General features: G+C 45.1%; 1 protein-coding gene across 1 annotated transcript in view; it reads right to left on the reverse strand.

The window, feature by feature from the left end:
* Psmb7 (proteasome 20S subunit beta 7) overlaps positions 1–19850 on the reverse strand; it is a 56272-nt gene that overhangs the window by 1157 nt on the left and 35265 nt on the right. The window contains exon 7 of the mRNA XM_042678708.1: positions 1238–1389. Within this exon, the coding sequence (XP_042534642.1) occupies positions 1238–1389 (152 nt within the window). The remainder of the gene's footprint in view (positions 1–1237; positions 1390–19850) is intronic.

Below are 19850 nucleotides of genomic sequence, written 5' to 3' on the forward strand. Positions count from 1 at the left end.
GGGCTCGCCTCACCCGACAGTGCCCCATCCTCACTCAGTGGCCAACAAGGTGACTATGCGGCTACACAGTGTGGACGGTGCTGCCACGAAGCCCCGCCCGCCCGCCCACCCACCCGCCCGCCAGCCAGCGCGCCCGCCGGCCCGCCCTGCAGTGCTGGGCGGCAGCACAGCCTCACGCACGCCGCAGGCACGCTACACACCCCCACCCAGCCCTCTGGGCCCATTCTGTGGTCTGCCAGCTCCCTTTGCACCCAAGCTCCTTCTGCAAGCAGAATCACTCCTCCTCAAAGGCTCACAGATGAGACTCATCATCCGGGACACTGTTGTTGGACAGAGCCTCCCACCCCTCCTCTGCTCCACTCATAGGGTGCCCGTGCTCACGGAGCCCAGCTAGGCCTGCTCACCCAACACTGCTTCTTCCTGGGCAAGGCCAAGGGAGCTGGATGGCCAAAGCAACTGAACCTCACAGGGGCCTTCCCCTGCGCCCGCCCCACCCCACAGGGCCATCCGAGCTCCACAGCGGCTGCCTCCACAGCTGAGGATCCATAGTGGGGCTGAGCAGAGGCCACAGACACCTATGCACCTCACGCAGCTGAATGCAGCTTAGGAGCCGCATCTGGACTGCTCAGCTCCAGAAAGAACTGCCGTGAGCAAACCCACATCTGTATATGCCGGCCACCAGGTCTGTTCAGAAAGCAAACCAGCACCTCAACCACCACTGTAAACCTGCCTGCACCTCCGGACTGAGGGGTTAATGAACAGGCCTTGGGCCCCAACTCAGAGACACACCTCCTTATAGTATGGTGAGCACCAGTAGTTCCAAGGCCAGCAGTAGGGTGCCCAGCCACTGGCTCAGAACCTTTCAGGCATCTTGGATTGGCCTGTGGGCTAGCTGCTCTGAAACCTACACTTCCATGCCCAATTCCATTCACAGTTCAGAGGATACTGACCCTAGAGAAAGGGCAGGGGAGACTGAAACTTTCCCAACCCCAACTCACAGCCCAAGACTCTCCTGGGCCTAATCCACCTCTCCCACCATCTACCACTCCTCCATACCCCACAGCAGCCCACGGTCTCAGAGGCACAGCCTGGAAGGTCTGTTGTGTAATGCTGCTTGGGAAACACTCGCTTTCCACAACACAGGAAAGCTCCAGAAAGCCTGGTGCAGATGCCATGAAGTACCAAGGGTGGCCATGAGCTATAGGACAGCGGGAGAAGGTCATCTCCATCCACTCACCTGGTCCCTTTCTTGTTAGGCACTGAGTATGGACGGAGGAAGTCCAGCTTGCTCTTGCTGATGACACAGAGATCAATATTGCTACCAGACCCCAAGTCATTGAAGATGCCAGCGGCAATGGCCTCACTCACCAGCTTCTTGGCTTCCTCCTCCTGAGAAAGAGAAAGGCAGGCGTAATGAAGAACAGCATGTCCTCGCCAAGCTCTGGCACACCCAGTGTCTTCTCTCGCAGGTGCAGGGCAGCCTCCCGGAGCCCTGCAGTGTCTTCAACACACTTTTTTTTTTAAAGAGGGAGAAAACAACTCAAAGAACATCAATGGCTTGCCTAAAGCTTCTCAGCTGCTAAGTGGGAGGCCTAGGCCTTTCAAACCTTCTGCCTGCAACCTTTCTTCATTGCACCACCGCAAAACCGGGAACTGGGGTATTGACTCCAGTTCTCATCTAAAGCGGGGCCAGGCAGCGAATTGTTTAGACTGTGTGAGCATAATCAACCTCTGTGGCAACTCTGCCGGAGTAGCACAAACCAGTCACAGACAATGTATACAACTATTAAAGGAAAAACCCCAGCCGGGCGCTGGTGGCTCACGCCTGTAATCCTAGCTACTCAGGAGGCTGAGATCTGAGGATCGCGGTTCAAAGCCAGCCCGGCAGGAGAGACCGTGAGACTCCTATCTCCAATAAACCATCAGAAAACCGGAAGTGGCGCTGTAGCTCAAGTGGTAGAGCGCTCGCCTTGAGCTGAAGAGCTGAGGGACAGCGCCCAGGCCCAGAGTTCAAGCCCGATGACTGACCAAAAAAAAAGAAAAAAGAAAGAAAAAAACCCAAGATGTTGGATCCAGGCACCAATGGCTCATACCTGTAATCCTAGGTACTCTGGAGGCTGAGAACTAAAGATCATGGTTCAATTATCTTCAATTAACCACCAAAAAAGCCAGAAGTAGAGCTGTGCCTTAAGTGGTAGAGTGCTAACCTTGAGCAGAAAAGCTCAGGGACAATACTCAGGCTCTGAGTTCAAGCCTCAGAATCAGCACACAAAAAACAGATGCTGGGCTAGATTTGGTTCATGGGCTTGTTAGTTTGCAAAAGCATGGTCAAAAAGGGCTGAAACTGCACAGAAATCAAAGTACAAAGGGTGAACAAATGCAGCAATGTTACTCACTGGACTCTGTTGAAAAGGAACTATACAACTTGTGGGTGGGCTGGGAGGAAAAAAATTTTGAGACAGCAAGGAAAGGGGTAACATTGTCTTCACCTGGCATATAATTGTAACCCAACTTTATAATAACAATAAACAATGTCTGAATGTTTGAAACATGATGTTTGAAAGTTACTACTGTAGGGCAAGGGACGGAATAACACAACTACCACAACAGTAGTTCCGGGAAAATGATGGCCTCTTTCCCAAGGTAATCTATGTGCTGCCCCAATGAGCATACAAATGTGCTGCTGACTCAAGGAGGCTCTGAGTCACGCTGGCCTCTGCTCCATGTTGAAGCAGCAAGTGTGAACAGGTGGATTCAGTCCTTTCTTAACTGAGAGGGCACATCACATGCCACGCTGTGTGCTAGAGGCTACAGCTACAGAGAGGGATGCACCCCCCCACAGTATCCATGCTCTGGGACTTCTGAGACTAGTACAGGCCTCAGACCTGAGTAACTACAGCATGGCCTGATAAACTAAAGAGTAGCAGAGTAGGGGCTGTGGGAACACCAGCTGGCTCAGCAAAGCTTGGAGGACGGCTAAAGGTCAGGTTGTGCATCAGGAAACTAGAAAATGGCTATGTGGTAACAGGCAGCATCTGAGGACCAGAGTCCAAGCCCTTTATGTATCAAGGACACAAACGCAACAATTTCCCAGAGGGAGCCCAACCTGTACTGCAGCCACTTCCCCATCCATCAGGGCAAAATGGGTCCAGACCCTGGCTGAGCTGCTCATACCAGTGACTTCAAAAACACAGAGTCCCGGCCCCAAACCTGGCTTAAGCCTGAGGACTAGGGTCACTGGTGGAGATATCGGAACCCAGAAGGGCTCCTGCTTCTCAGTCAGCCCCAAGCCAGCGCAGATACCAGGGACAGGAGCGCCCTCTACAGGCTTGTCCAGGATGCAGAAGGCTCTGCAGGAAGCAGGATTTCCACCAAGAAGCTGGACTAGGGGATGGATCTTTACCCCAGGTTTTTATTTTTTGTTTTTGTTTTTCTACTTCCTGGGTGGCACCTTTGCGAGGCTAATGAAGCCAGTTAGTCTGTAAGAATTCACTCCAACAAGAACTCTCTCAAGATTCAACAGTCCTTAGACAGCCCTACAGACACCGTGAGAGCGGTGGCAAAGAAAAGTCCTTTGCCAAGGAGATGGTGGCTGCTTCCCCCCCCCACCACACAGAGACAGCCAAACACAAGCATGCACTTAACGAATGCAACCTCATTCCAACTTGCTTCACTTATTAACCACGCTTAGGTGTGCGTGTGCACGCTGGGAGCGCCCTGCTTGCTCTCCAGCTCCTAGGCTCCCTCCTTTCCTCTGTCATTAACTATTTCCTTTCTTTGCCTTTTCTCACCACTGCTGCCAGTACTTGAACCAGCAACCTCGTGGAACATCTCAAATCCCACCAGCAGCACTTAAAAGAACAGCAGCTCTTCCTGAATGGTTTTATTTTGGGGGAGCAAGGCTGGAGGAAATTTAGGGCACAGAAACATACAGGACGTTAGGCGTGCATGTCTAACTGCAGAGCACCCTCCCTGTTAAGGCAGAAACTGGACGGCTGACCATGTGGACGGTGCAGCACACCTTCCTCCGTTTTGCAAAAGTTCTGCCATGGGAGCAGATAACTGATAAGATTAAAATCATGCAATTCTGAAACTCACTATGTATAGTTTGACATATTCCTAAAATGATCATGTGTGCTGTTACCTGGAAGGGCTTTTAAAAATTAGTAACCTATGCTTCAATTTTATTCCGCTTCCACCAATTTTCCCCTTCCCCCGCCCACACATAGCCACATCCCTTACAGACAGGACCAGAGAAGGCGTGGACAGGATGAACCCTGCACTTACGTAGCACGTATGACAGTGAGCCAAATACTTAGTTGGGCAATGGTGATCACTGTCACCCTTCCTCTCAGCCCCAGCCATACTCTGGCTAAGGGAGCCACTGACTCTTCCAAGGCCACTCTGATAACTTAAGTAGGAAACAGGTCTGCTGGACTCCAGCCACACTGACTCACAACCCTCTGATTAAGGACTGTATCCCACTCTATCACCAAGAGCCGGAGTAGGTGGCCAAGTTTAAAAGGATGGTGGCTGCTAATGTCTCTGTGGGCCAACTAGCAGCCCCTCTGGTGGGCACTTCCATCATGGGATAGGAGCACTGGGCCCACCCAAATACACAGACCACGATGCCAAGGCTGTCTCTACTCTCAATCAGGCTGCAGTGACATCTCCACAATATGTCAGATCACTATTAATATGCAGTTATTTCACATACTCCTTTCCTCACCACCAAAACCACTCGAACCACAAGAACCAACATTCCAGTGTCAACCCATTTTCCACACAGTTCCTACCTTCAGTACCTATTTCCAAAGACCTACTATGTATGTCCAGGGACTGCTTCGTATGTTGCATATCATCTTTGAATTCAATTGTCTAAAGACAGAGTTATAGACACATATGCAAATATACTCCTACTGGGCACAATTAAACAACTGTTATCCTTGCCACAAAAGCTACCAACTATTTTTTAAAACTATCCAAGAAAACCACAAACCAGCGGCCAGAGGTGGGTTAAACACTGCATTTCTACGCCTCTGGCTCACACTCCAGGCAGGAAAGGCTGCTCCTTCCTCTCTGACCCATTCTTCCTAGCAAAGCACGCAGTCCTTTTCTAGAAGCTGCAGAGTGCCTTCTCCAGGTGCTGAGCAGCAACTGCCTGGGGACCACTACGGCAGAGGGGCTCTGACCAAGGTCTCGCGTGGCCCCCAGCTGTCCAGGCCTGGGTGCCATGTTCTTCCCTGCTGGGCTGGCATCCTCTTTCCCCAGCTGCTCCCAGGTTGAGTTACTTGTCCCAAGGGATCTTGGAAGATCTTCTGCCTAGCAAGATGTATGGTGGCTACGAGAAAAATGGCTGTGCTTGACAAGAGCACAATACCTTCTACTCGAGACACTAACCATGACCCTAGTGACTAAGCGCCCAGCCACAGAGCCACCAGCTTCAAAGTCATCTGGCAGGTGTGGAATCTGGCATATGGGATTTGCATCTTCCATCTCCTGTTCACTGCTGTGCTGCTTTGGGCAAGCCACTTCACCTCTCTGGGCTCATCCCCCCTCTGTGATATAATGGCAATAAATCTTACCCTCAAGATTGCTGTAAAAATTAGAAATCAAGTACAAAAAGCACTTACTGTAGTGTCTGGCACACAGCAGGTGCTCTATAACTGGTAACTTATTTAATAAAGCAAGCCAGAGGGCTCCTAAAAATGCAGTTTACCCCTAAGTCCCAAGCCAGAGAGAGGGCCGAACAAACCTGCTGACAAATGCTCACCCAGTGAGTGCTGTGCAGAAGTTCCTGGAATAATTAATCCAAGCAAAGCACACTCCCTAAAAGTTCCAAGAATATAAAAGGAACACTTCCTGCTTTATGGCTACAAAGACCAAACTAACTGGGAATAGCAGTCCCCGGGGCCACCCCTGCTTCTTAAATGAGATTACAATAAGAGTGATGTACTGTGGTACAAGTCGGCTGTGACAAGCAGCACTTTATAGAGCTATCTGTTTGTCTCCACCACTGCACCACACAATGTGTCCCCGGGCTCCCATGTGCAGCTCCGTTTACCGCTCCATGACAAATGGCAGCACTTGTAAAAGGCACAAAGAGGTCTGCGTCGGCCACGTAATGGTCACCACAGCTGCACCCGAGTGCTTGAGGGGACAAAACAGACCCCCAAGTTCATTAAACTGACCAGTAATGGATCTTTCAAAAAGTGCCTTAGGAATCGTACAGAAAAGGCTAAAATAAATAACTCAGCATGGAAGGCTAATCTGAAATGGTGTTTGATAAATTATTTATACCACAGGCGATTGTCTGCATTTAATATTGGAGCTACTAGTAGCATCTTTAAAAGATGATTTATGTGTTGTAATGCTATTAAACTTTATATTGGCCCACTGCTAGCTATAAAGTCTGCTGAGATTTAGAGAATGAGTTTTAAACTGTCACTGCAACATCATAGGAGATGGAGGCTGTATTAAATCTTTACTTTAAACCTGTTATCTGGAGAGTTGCATTTTGTAGACACTCACAAACTGATAGATTACCTCGGCATCCGCTCCGGTGTGGGCCCAAAATAGTACAGCAAAGAAACTTTTCTACATTATTCTTGTCTACAGCTACCATCGAAGCCTTCCTCTCACTAGTGATTTTGAGACTGAACAGTCACCAACCAGAGTAAAAGGTAGATGTGCCAGCCAATGGGCACGCTGGACAGTTCAGCATCAAATTAATCATCTTTAAGTAAACCCTCCCCATTTGACTGCTGTGTTCCCCATACTAAAACAGTGCTTTATGTATACTGGGAACAGACTAAATATCAAATATGCATTTGACTAACATACTATTTAGATATGATCATTTAAAACAATGTATTTGTAGCTAAAAATAAAACTTGAAGAACTTAAAATTAGCTGTTGTTGCAAAGTGTCTTTTATGATATAGCTGAGGAGCAGATTCCAGGGGCGGCCTTCTATTGGGGGAACAGAGGAGTCTCAGTGTGTGTTCCTGTGTGTTCTGTCAGGCCGCTTCCACACTAGGAGTGGTGGGAGACTCCTGGGGACAAGCATGCCCTGGGCATAGCAGAGCTCTAACACAGTTCCCACCCATTTTCCTATTTGCTACTAAATTCACATTGGATTTAACTGGTGAGAAACCAAGCAGAGGAGGCTGGGGAGACAGGGATCAAAGGCTACAAAATTTCAGTTAGGAGAAATAGATTCAAGAGACCTATTGTACAACAGCAGTGAAAACAATGATAACAATGTATTTTATTCTTGAAAATTGCTAAGAGGACATTTTATGTGTTCTCTCTCTGCCACACAAAAGAGTAAGTGTTAACTGGCTTGATCTGACCACTCCATAACATGTATTTATCATGTACAACATGATAAATACATATTTGTTGTCAATAAAAACTTTAAAAACTTGGGCTTAGTGGCAGAGTTCTTGCCTAGCATGCATAAAGCCCTGGGTTTGATTCCTCAGTACCACATAAGCAGAAAAGGCCAGCAGTGGCACTGTGGCTCAAGTGGCAGTGTGCTAGACTTGAGCAAAAGAAGCTCAGGGACCATGCCCAGGGCCTGAGTTCAAGCCCCAGGACTGGGGGGAAAAAATATTTTATTTTATTTTATTTTTTTGATTAGAGACTTGAAAGCCCTTGGGCTTAGGTCCTTCACTGGTCTCTGACTCTGGGGCAGAGTGCAATAGTGGGCCCTCATCGACCAACCACGTCCTAGAGTAGAAGGGGAATTAATACAGTATAAAGGCCACTTCCCTGGGGACTTCATTGGACTCCTGGCTCCAGGACCCCTCTCTATGGAGAGTCTACTCTATACTCCTTTTCAACAAACTTGAGGCCCTGAGTTCAAACCCCAGTACTGGGGAGTGGGGGTGGGGATTGGAGCAGCCCACATTCAAGGTGGAAAACCTACATTCTTTCGTTACTCTGACCGGAAACATAAAAAAAATTTCCATCTCCTGGCTGGGCAAGGATCAGTGGTAAAGCACTCACTTGCCTAGCATGTAGATACCATGCTTTCCACTCCCCCAAAACAAGTTTTGCTGCTCTGATCATCTGTAGCAGAGCAGGTTTGGGTGGAGAAGAGCTTGGACTCTACAAGAAGACGAAACTTCTGCACCCTGCACCTCATACCTTGTCCAGCTTGGTAGCAATTATCACAGTCATGGCATGTACACCACCAAGTGAAAGAGCAAACCATAATTTCCAATGCATGCATGCAGAGTTCTGCACAACTTAAAGATGGAACAATTGAGCAGATCAAGACCAAATGGGCCAGTTCCAAAATGACACCAAGCCCCGCGAGGGAACCTTAGCAGACAGCAGTGTTTTGTAATGGCCTGGTGGCATGTTGAAGTCAGGGCTACGCTACTGATGTAGCCTGAAGGAGCCACTAATGGCTAATGGATGGATAAAATTTAAAGAGCTCAAAACATGTTTAACAGCTGCCCCCAGCACAAACCTGATGCATCCCATGTGTGGCCTCATCTTTTGCAGTGGAAAAGCTAATCTAATGGTCTGCACCCTTGACAAAAGCAAGGGTGTCCACGCTCTGCATCTGGCTTCAGCTCCTGGAGTAGAGATAGCCGCCTGTGCAAACACCTGGGAATCCTGGAGCACAAATGAGCAGCAACTGTGTCGTGAAGGTTGTCTGTGGTGAAGCACACTTGTAATCCCAGCACTCAGGAGGCCAAGGCAGCAAGATCTCAAGTTTGAGAGCTTGGGCTATAGGGAATGCCCTGTCTCAAAAATATAAAAATAGCCGGGCGCCAGTAGCTCACATCTGTAATCCTAGCTACTCAGGAGGCTGAGATCTGAGGATCATGGTTCAAAGACAGCCCAGGCAGGAACCTCTATGAGACTCTTATCTCCAATTAACCACCAGAAACCCAGAAGGGTGCTATGGCTCAAGTGGTAGAGTACTTGCCTTGAGCTGAAGACCTGAGAGACAGCACCTAGGCCCAGAGTTCAAGCCCCACGACCAACAAAAAAAAGAAAGAAAGAAAAAACGAAAGACAGAAAGAAAGAAAAAGAGAAAAAAATAAAAACACCTGGAGGCATAGCCAAAGTGGTAAAGTACCAACTGTGAGTGAGAAGGCTGAGAACAAGAGGCCCTAAACTCAAGCCCCAGTAGTGGCATTGAATGAGGGAATGGATGAGTGAATGAATGTCTACTTGTTTCTGGACAGCTGTGCAAATGCATGCATATACAAGGATGTGGTGGCGCAAAGGACATCGTGCTGTGGGTATGGCAGTGACTTGCAGGGGTCGGGGGAAAGTTGGGAAGCCATGAAACCGGGTCTGTCCCAGATCATCAAAGGATGCAAGTGGGGCCAAGATGCAAACACACAGGGCCAAGAAAGGCTCAAAGAACTCTGGGTCACTGTGGAACCCAGATCCAGGCTCTCGGAACCATGAGCTGTCCCTAGAAGAGCAAAGACAGCAATGCCTCTGCCTGAGAGGTGTGGGAAGAAACAAGAACAAGAATACCATCATATTGGTTTTACTGGTTCACACCAAGTTCTAGCATGGGAGGAACAAGGCATGGTGGAGAGAGCTAACACTCACTCCTATCCTAGCGTTCACTACACACTTCTGTCCCTCACAGGCCCTCATGTGCTTGTCCAGGTGAGGACATGGAGGCGCTATGACAGGTTGGCTGAAGCACCCAAAGGCACATGGCTGTGTGAGCAGAAGATCCGCGCCAGGAGTGGGTGCCAAGGCAGGGCCTGGCATCACCAAGCCTATCCCCCACTACTCTACCATTAGGAAAGATGGTGGCGGGCAAGTGGTTTCCTGGAATCTGTGAATGAATAGAAGGAAAAATACCTAAGCTTCCAGAGGGAAAGGGACCAAAAGAGATGAGAACATATTGCTTTCCACACGGAGAAGAAATCAGTGTTCACAGCATATGTGTACACAAATATATATTTCCAAGGCTGCATTAAATCGAATGTAATCAGAAAATTAAAAAAAAAAAAAACATTTAAAAGCCACAGAAGAGTGAGCTTAAGGAAAGTGCGAGATATGCTCAACAATCCTCACAATGAAAGCTAGGCTGACTTAAGTACTAACAACAGCTTTACTCATCTTCTCTTCTCAAACAACACAGCCGTGGAACAGTAGCAGGCAATTCCTAGAGATGCCAAGAGTCTAGTGGGGAATTCTTGAGGGTGAGGAGGAAACTCCTCATGTCAGCGGTCAGCGGCTGGAGCAGGAAGAGCACACAGGATTGGCTGGCTGCTGCAAGTGTGCAGAGCAGCTGAGGGAGGAGCTCGGGGCTGAAGGGCAAGGTCAGGACACCTCAGGTAGAAGTGGACAAGGCCAAGTGAAAGGGGTGGGTCAAACACAAAGGTCCTAACTCAGATCCCTCTCCAGAAGACCCCTGGCTGGTCACCTTTCCCTGGGCCCCAACATTTTGTCCAGGCTGGCCTCAAACAGCAATATTTCCAATCTGAGCCTCCCAAGCAGCTAGAATTACAGGCTAGCTTTATCTTTTTAGAGTACCTCTAAAAACTAATATTAGTTTCAAGCCTATGGCTTGAATAATGCTACTCTAGCCAGAGGTCACTAACTCACACCTGAATTCCTAGCTATAGGGAGGCCAGCCCCAGCAGAAATGATCCATAACTGGGGTTATGGATGCCTGTAATGCCTGTAATCCTAGGCTTGTAGAGCTCAAACTGGAGGCTCATGGTTCCAAGTCAGTCCTGAGCAGAATAATCTGAGCAAAGGGAACCCAGACTCAGTGGCTCAAACTTATAATCTCAGCATCAACTTTTAGAAAGCTTAAAAAGAGGCATTATGGCTAATGTGTCGGCCTGGGTCGGAAACAAGACCCTATGCTAAAAACAGTGAAAAATGGCAGGAGGAAGAGGCAGAGGTGAGGCTCAGTGGTAGAGCTTATGCCTAGCCAAGTATGAGGTCCTGAGTACTGGGCATGCATACACAAGCATACTTAACTTATCAGCTCCCCAAAGGATAGCCTGTGACATTCACCTAATTCTCCAAATGTTTACCTGCCTCTAAAGTACTTTACTGCTCTCAGCAGTAAGTCCAATTGTTTTCTGACCACCTATAGGTCAGTAGAAAAGGTGCCATTTAACTTAATTTCCCCAATCAGGCCATTCACTGATTGCAAATTGTAATAAAAACCAAGACAGGGCAAAGGTGCTTTAATTTTCTTGAGAGGATTCAAGGCAAAAGACACTCAAGAGGGTAAAAGACAGCAAATGTTTGATGTCTTTGATTAACAATGTTTGACCTGTTGTAGAAGTGAACTTTCTATTTTATTAACTGGAGTTGACAGGGGGGTTGTACAAGAGGCAAACACAAGTGGTCCAAGCAGATCTCCTGAAAGCCCATCATACTAGTCTACCATCACCCCAACAGCACTGATCTCAATTAAGAGCCAATGGGTATGTCAAGGAATCCAAGTCAACAGACCCTTGTATCTTTTTAATTTGCTGTTATCACCTCAGTCCCAACATTAGTCCCAGTGTCATGACAGAATGACAATCACAGGGTGGCTGCACTTTACACAGTACTCATTGAAAATATTTTCAAAATCTGCAGCCAGGTACCAGTGGCTCATGCCTGTAAATCCTAATGATTGATCAGTTGTATTAAGGGCCAGACAAGCATCTTAACGTACTTTTGGAGATGTTTTCTTTTCTTGGCTGACAAAAATCCTATTACTCAGAAGGCTGAGATATAAGGATTGCTGTTTGAAGTCAGCCCAGGTAGGGAAGTCCATGAGACCTTATCTCAAATTCTCAAAATAAATAAATAAATAAATAAGCAAGCAAGCCAGGAGGGGAGCTGTGTCTCAAGTCGTAGAGTGCCAGCCTTGTGCAAAAGAAGCTCATGAATAGCCCTGAGTTCAAGGCCTAACTAAGACTGGCACCAAAAAAATAACAATAAAAAAAAAAATCTGCGCCGGGCGCTGGTGGCTCACGCCTGTAATCCTAGCTACTCAGGAGGCTGAGATCTGAGGATCGCGGTTCAAAGCCAGCCCGGGCAGGAGAGACCGTGAGACTCCTATCTCCAATAAACCACCAGAAAACCGGAAGTGGCGCTGTAGCTCAAGTGGTAGAGCGCTCGCCTTGAGCTGAAGAGCTGAGGGACAGCGACCAGGCCCAGAGTTCAAGCCCCACGACCAAAAAAAAAAAAAAAAAAATCTGTACAACTAGGTAGAATCTTAAAATAACTATTTAGCACAACTTCCTATTACGGAGAAGGGGTTGTTTTCCAAATTCAGGGTTAGAGGAAAGTGGTACAAATTACCTCACAGAAAGCCACAGCAACATTATCTGTGAAGGTTAAGACTTTAACTACCTTCCTGAGGTATGCTGCTGGGGTCTCATTACGGCAGGTAATCTCACATTCCGCCATGCACAACACTCTAAGTACCAGAATCTCCCAATTACACCGCAACATAAATCTCAAAGGACATCTGAGAAGTCTGCACCACTCCTGCACCCACTGCCGAAACACAGCCACCTCTAATGGAACGTGGCAGCTTTCGAGACTAAATATTCACACGCAGGGACAGGGCTGCTAAGCTCCAGCCCTCACTCACAGTGAAGAGCAGGTGCTAATTAAAAGGCCACACTGACTGGAGAAATGACCAGGCAGACAACTTTAGACACCGTCTGGAGTTTTATTTTCATATTTCCAAATGTGCTCAGCCACCTAAACTTCCAGGATTATGCAACTGCAAGTTAGAGCAGGAGCCAGCCTCTTCAGGTTTCCCACCAAATCCTTCTTCAAGTGACAGCCACACACTCTTCAAGGCTATCTTAGAGATTCCGTCGCACGCATGCATACATACACAACCCTCTCCCGACCTCTTGCTCTTCAGTGCCTGCCCACACTATGAGGTGGAGACGATAATTAAGGGAGAAGGCCCCAGAACTGGATCAGTGAACCATGGCTGACTACTCCTTACCTCACAAGTGCCACTGATCAGCACCTTACAAGGCCTTGTAAGTGACCCCAGTGGCCACACTGCTGCTCTTCTGGTGCCACAGATACCCAGGGACTACCTCGTGCTGTCCAAGGCTATGAGTGTTGTTGACTTTCATTTGTAAGTCTTCACAAAAGCAGATGATTATGGTCAGTCTTACCATAATCATTTGGCTATGTTGGGAACTATTTTTTGTTCAGCTAGCAAAACCTGCACTTGATATAGGCTGTCAAATTTTTTAAAAAGAAAAGAACTGTCATGATAGTAATGGCTTTGAAATAATTCATCTAAGCCAACTTTAGTCACATCCCTCCCTTCTTAAGAATTGCCAAACTCTTCAAATATTGGCACTTCTGTTTATTCAGATCTTTTGATGTATGAAATTTGCTGACATTTCCCCCTTGTGTTGATACACATATATGAAAACTGTGCAGCCCTCCCTGCCTTTGGGCAGTGTAAAATACAGGGGCATTTTTAAAATTACCGTATGTTTTAGATCAGAAGGTAAAAAAATAGCCCGGTAGCAAGTTAAAACTTGAACCCAAGCAGTGACCAGCTGGCACTCAGTTCAAGCCTATTAGGTCCCTACTCTGTGGTCAGTAGTCCCACAAATGCTTACATGTCTACGTCACGAAGTTTTTCTTTGATATTAACTTGCATTGTATAATGTAAACCCACACTGGCACTACATTTAAATATTTAGCCCCGAATGTTATTTTAAACTTAATTTTTCCACAGAGCCATTTCAGCTAAAATTTAAAAAAAGAAACTTTCCTAAAATTCCTAATCGCTCTTCAGTGTGTACCGGCGGCAGTGTAATGTCGGGCTGCATTGCACACCCGCCCCCCTCCTGGCATCGCACACCACACAAGTATAATAAACCATGTTAATATTTCATTCCACTGTGAAATATGCTGGAGTATCAATTCAACATCTGCTGTCTTTAGGGCCCGTGAGTCCCGCAGAGACACTTTCAATTTGTAATTGAGTTCTATGCTGAATTAATCAGCAGTTTATCTTTTTTACTAAAATAATGTCTTCACCACTAACCCAGATTTACATTAACAATTTATGCCAAATTACCTGCCAAGGCAAAACTTATAAGATTTGAAGCTACCATCTAGTAACACTCGGTCCTATATTTCATTTCTTGCACTTCTCTAACCATACACAAGCAAAGTAGGAATCCATTGTTCAAGGGCTTCCAGCCTCTGACCGCAGCCAACCTCTTGGATCTGTAGCACGGTCTCACACTGTGACAGTGAGATCCATGGGGTTCACCCGCTTTCCCCAGAAAGCCATTGTTCAGTGAGTGGCTATGATTCAAATGTTTTTATAAAATACATTTTTAGAGCAGAATGAATTCAATGAATCATAAAAGAATCCCCCCCACCCCGCCCCAAGAGCTCAGATATGCCAAATCTTGGCTTGGCTCAAGGAACTAGAAAGACAACCCGCATTTGGGGGCCTTACATAACCAACCCAAGTTCACAGGGTGATTCAATCTGACAAGACCAGGGTGAAGTCCATTTTCTCTTTGATGTCACAATGTAGAGAATCTTATTGGCAATATCTTCCTTTTAATTTCACTTGTACAGTTGGAAACCACCAAACACCTATTCCATTCACTGCTATGCCTGAACCAAGCTCTTGCTTCTCTCTGATTAAACACTCCCTGGCCACAAAGAAGTTACATTTTGCCTGCTGGATTTCTGCCACAGGTAAAAGCAAGCAACACGCTTGGTGAACTAGTTCTCCTATGTGGTAAATTTCTCCCTACATATCACCGTTATAGAAAATACGTAGCACAAAGAAATGGAGCATAAATAATTACAAATCTAAAATAGAATATAATAATCCCTCCTTCTCTTCCATCTGCTTGCCTCTTCCAATAAATACACCCATGGACAGAGCACCACGTGTACCCACTGTATTCAGCTGGTACTTGGTCTGCTGGCTGATTACATATTGGTTATGTTAGAATATGAGGGTAGAAGACATGAAAAAAAATTAACACAGAAAAAAAAAATTGGTAGCAGTACTGGGGCTTGAACTCCAGGCCTTGACTCTCCTTGGGTTGTTTCACTCTACCACCTGAGCCATACATATACTTCTGGCTTTTTACTGGTAAAGTAGAGATAAGATCTACTTTGGCTGGCTTTGAACCACAGCTCTCAGGTCTCAGCCTCTTGAGAAGCTAGACAGGATTATAGGCATGAACCATTGGTGCCTGATATAAATGATTGTGACAGAAATTTTTTAAAACAATAAACAAACCCAGTAACTTTGCCAGGGTGCTTTTTGTGAATACCCTTCAATTATTCCTCAAAGAATTAGAACAGATACTTTCTGAACTTAACTAAGGATCATTTTCTGTAAGATCTGTTAATTCTTGGTCCAGAAGCCTGGACCAAGAAGAATCTCTCCCACCTCCTGGAGATTTTGGTAAACTGTATCTTTTCTCTTCTTATCTAGATCATTTTTACTTCCTGAGACTGAACAAAAAGATACACTTTCCCAAACTTGCTTAACCCCTTCTCTAAAACATCCCCACTTTCAGTTTGAACTTTTATCAAAGGCAGAATATAACTGCAACAGTGAAAATGAAAAGCAACTACCACCATTAGCTGGGGATCTTGAGACTCACAGACAAGGAATATACAGACTTGGCCAAAGGGATGAATCTACATGGCCACTGGTCAAGAAGACTAAAGGATCCCAGAAAACCAAAGCAAAAGAACCAATTACTTTTGAAATCCCAATGCTGTCCAACAAAAAGCAAAATCCTGCTCTTGAATCAATCACCACACAAAGACAAAGGCAACTTTGGTTTTTAAGATCCCACAAAACAAAATGCAGCAAGACCCAAGGACATGACTTCTTTAACTCGTGAAGCTCTTTCTGCCTTTCCAAAGTAGGCTACCAGTGGGGAGGATTCAGGACAGCAAGGAAGAGGAAGGCAACTTACAATACCCAATGCTGGTGGAAGGCTCTCTACCCACAGTGTTTCCCGTTATCTATTTTTAGTGAGAAACACTTCCCCCAACCCCGTTCCCACCAACCGCCCTCCCCCCCCCCCGCCCCCGCTGCCATCACTCACTGCCCCATAAATGCCACCTTTAGGATCTGCTCCTTTCTAAAATTAACTAGTTTATGCCACTGAAAATCACTACTAAAAATATACAGGCTTCTGGGATTGTAATGCAGGGTGGTGACACCGCTAAGACTTAATGTCTTATATTAAATAAAACCAGAGGGGATATTATTGAGGAAAATTAAGACACCTTTTTGATTTAATAAGGACACAATTTATGTCTAATGCTTCCAGTCATAAGGAAAGTCAATAAGCAGGAATTACGACCAAAAGCAAATGACAGATACAGCTTCACAGAGAGCTCCAAAGTGATATTTCAGCATTTCTGCAAACATTCAATCAGCCCAGTTACTGCCCACATCCAGTGTTGATAAGAAGCATGTCCAATGTTTCAGTCATTCTATCTAAATATGTCCTTAGTTGTACTAGCTCTTAATGAAGGATTCACCAAAACCATGAGTCGCCAGTTCACATCCACTAGGATGGCTGTAATCTAAATAAAAGGTGGTGTTAGCAAAGATATTCAGTGATCAGAACTTTCTTGGTCTGAGTAGCACAAATACTATGGAAAGGTAAAACACAGAGCTATCACATGACCCAACAACACTGTTCCTGAGCATATAACCAAGAGAAACCACAACATAGCCACAAAAACCTTGCACAAACAGGTTCACTACAGGATCACAGCCAAAAAGTAGAATTCACAATGTACGTTAATTAATAGATGGACACACAAAATGGGATAAAGAATGAAATACTGATATGTGTTGCAGCATAAATGAAATACTACGAAACTAGTATACGGGGGAAAAAAAACCCAGTGACAAAGGACTATATGATGGCATTAAGATTATGTCCAGAATAAACAAATCCATAAAGATAAAAAACAGAGCTCGGCACTAGTGGCTCATGCCCGTAATCCTAGCTACTCAAGAGGCTGAGAGCTGAGGACCCCCGTCCACAACCAGCCTAGGTAGGAAAGACCATGAGACTCTTATCTCTAATCAATTACTTAGAAAAAGCCAGAAGTGGTGCTGTGGCTCAAGTGGCAGAGTGCTAGCCTTGAGAAAAAGAACCTCAGGGACAATGCTCAAGCCCTGAGTTCAAGCCCCAGGACAGACACCAAAAAAATTACAAAAAGATCAAAAGCAAATTCATTGCAGCCTAAGGCTGGGCAAGTCAGGGGGAGATAGGGAATGACTGTTAATGGGTTCAGAGGGGTTTGTCCTACAATTAATTATGGTAAGAATTGTATAACTGCTAATATACTAAAAACCGCTGAATTGTATAGTACCAATATATCAAATATATATTCACATACATATTGTACAGTAATATTATATGGGTTGATTATATATTGGTTACATATAATTGGTATCAATTATATTATACATATATATGAATTATATATTGAAGTTGTTACTAAATAAGTCATCAACATTTCTAAACAGAGAACCTGAACTAACAGAACATCTAGTGACATGTCACAAGTCAATCAATAAACCCACATTCTAACAGTAATCTTTTTTAAAAGATCAAATAAACAAAACTGTTAGCATTGAAAGCACTTAAAAAAAGGAATTTTAGTCCAACAAACTGCACCTTTCCCCTCAGACAAACATACCTTAAATCTGGAAAAGTCAAGCTCAGCTCATTAAACTGACACCTATTACAATACTACAAGAAAAAGTCTTAAGCACCATCAGTAGAGATAAGAAGGCCATTGTTTATAATAGTTGCTGAAGGTCAGATTTTTTTTAATTTTGCATTTACTTAAAGCTGTGTTTGATGCCAACGGGGTTCAGGTTGCACAGGAAGGTGCTCAGGCTAAACACTGATCGTCTCCCTTGATCTCCATTGTCTGCTGTGTGGGTCCCGCCAGCAAACCTCCCAGCGAGTGGTCACCTTCCTATGGAGTCATTAAAGCTCAGAATGTCAGCTGGTGGGATTAGCCAGCAGCTTCCACACCTGAGCCCCCGTGGCAGGGACAGAGGCATTTGGATCAAGATCACTAATGAATACAGAATTCATATGCCGCTTGTCAGGGCTCCTGAGCTCAGTCCACAGATGCAACTTAAATAAGACAGAGGACAGAACCATTGTTGACCAAGATTAAAAAGTTTTGGCAGTTGAGGGAAAAAAAGAGCCCCTCATTATTCAAATACGATGGTCTTATTTATTTTTTTATTTTGTTCAAATTATTCATAACTTGCCTCAAATGGACAAATGCCATTCACCAGTACTTAAAGACTTCCTGGTCTCATTACTAAATCTGAGGAGGGTTATGCCATCTGTACATCAGCTATCTAAAGAAAAACAGTTCTTTTGTAAATGATCTTTGAAGCTTTGGGGGTGAAACCATCACAAGAGACTTGAAATGGAGAATATTTAAAAGTTAAAAAGAAAACAAAAACTAAACTAAAATTGCAAGAGAACAAAAAAGGATTTGCCAAATGATCTCATCTCTCCTTCCCCCCTCACCTCTGTCCTTCCTCCCTCATCACCCTCAATCTTTCAATGCCTGTCATTTTCCTGAACCTTTCTGTTTCTGGGTTCCTTCCACTCACTGAGTTTACCAAAGAGGTTAAGTTTTACATTTATATACCTCCTCTGCCAAATATCTGGCTGGCTTTCTGTTTTTTCTTACAAGAGAAAAAGAACAGCCCACGAAGTCCATTCATGTCTCTGCTGAGTCAGAAGTCAGAAGTCTTTCCTATTCTATTATCAAAGAATCATAGGCCTCCAAAAGAAGCAAAACAGCACAGTGGCTGATTTTACCAGAGGACTCCAAAGTCATATGAACCAGGGTTCAAATCCTGACTCCATCACTGATCAGATGTATAACCTTAGGCCAGTGATTTGATCTCCTTAACATGCCCATTTTCTTTTCTTCAAAATGGAGAAGACAAAATACCGACCTTACAGGACAGCTGAAAAGTAGATAATGCTGCAGGAGGGGGAGGAAAACAGAACCTGGCATGACGTAAGCATCAGCTATTGTGATCACTGTGTTTTCAAAACCTCTCTTTTGGCATATGTTATGTACTAAACAACCTCCATTTTCTGTCATCATGTCCTCCATAAGAGTCTGCTTCTATACCAAGCTTTCAGATAGGAAAGAAAACTCTCAGCCATCTATGTTATAAATCACTAACCCTAATGCCAGCACAAATATTCTCGTTAGTTGTTGCTATGGGACGTTTCTATCCTACTACTGAATAGCTAGAAAAAGGCAGCTGCCATATTTTAGAGCCAATTTTGTATTTGCCACCATAGGAGATATTTTTACAGTCTGAATCTAATTCTTGGGGCAACTTGAAAATGAGTCTCTGAATCCCACCTTACAAACAGGACTCTCACTTGCCCAGAAACATACTTTTAGCACCCTGAAAAGAGACTCGAGGTAATCCCTGTGCCCCTTTCTGTCTGGCCATATTGAACTCATGCTCTATTTTCCTCTAAACCATCAAGTGTGCCACATACCACTCTGAGCAGATTTTTTTTTAATTTAATTTTATTTGTGAACATACTGTACAGAGGGGTTACAATTACATGGGCAGGATAATGCGTACATTTCTTACCAAGCATTGCAGCCTCCTCCTTTGGTTTACCCCAGATTTTTTTTTAAAAAATAAAGGAAATATCTTACATGACCATCCACCTACAAAGCAAAAATGAATCGACACTTCGGTTTTTCTATTCCTGGACTTCAAAAAGAAAATAAACTAACATTTGCTGTCAGGACAGCATATTGGTATCAAACCTTTCA

The sequence above is a fragment of the Dipodomys spectabilis genome, unplaced genomic scaffold (genome assembly GCF_019054845.1).
Source record: "Dipodomys spectabilis isolate Male_0828 unplaced genomic scaffold, ASM1905484v1 ptg000046l, whole genome shotgun sequence".
In the NCBI taxonomy this organism is placed as follows: domain Eukaryota; kingdom Metazoa; phylum Chordata; class Mammalia; order Rodentia; family Heteromyidae; genus Dipodomys; species Dipodomys spectabilis.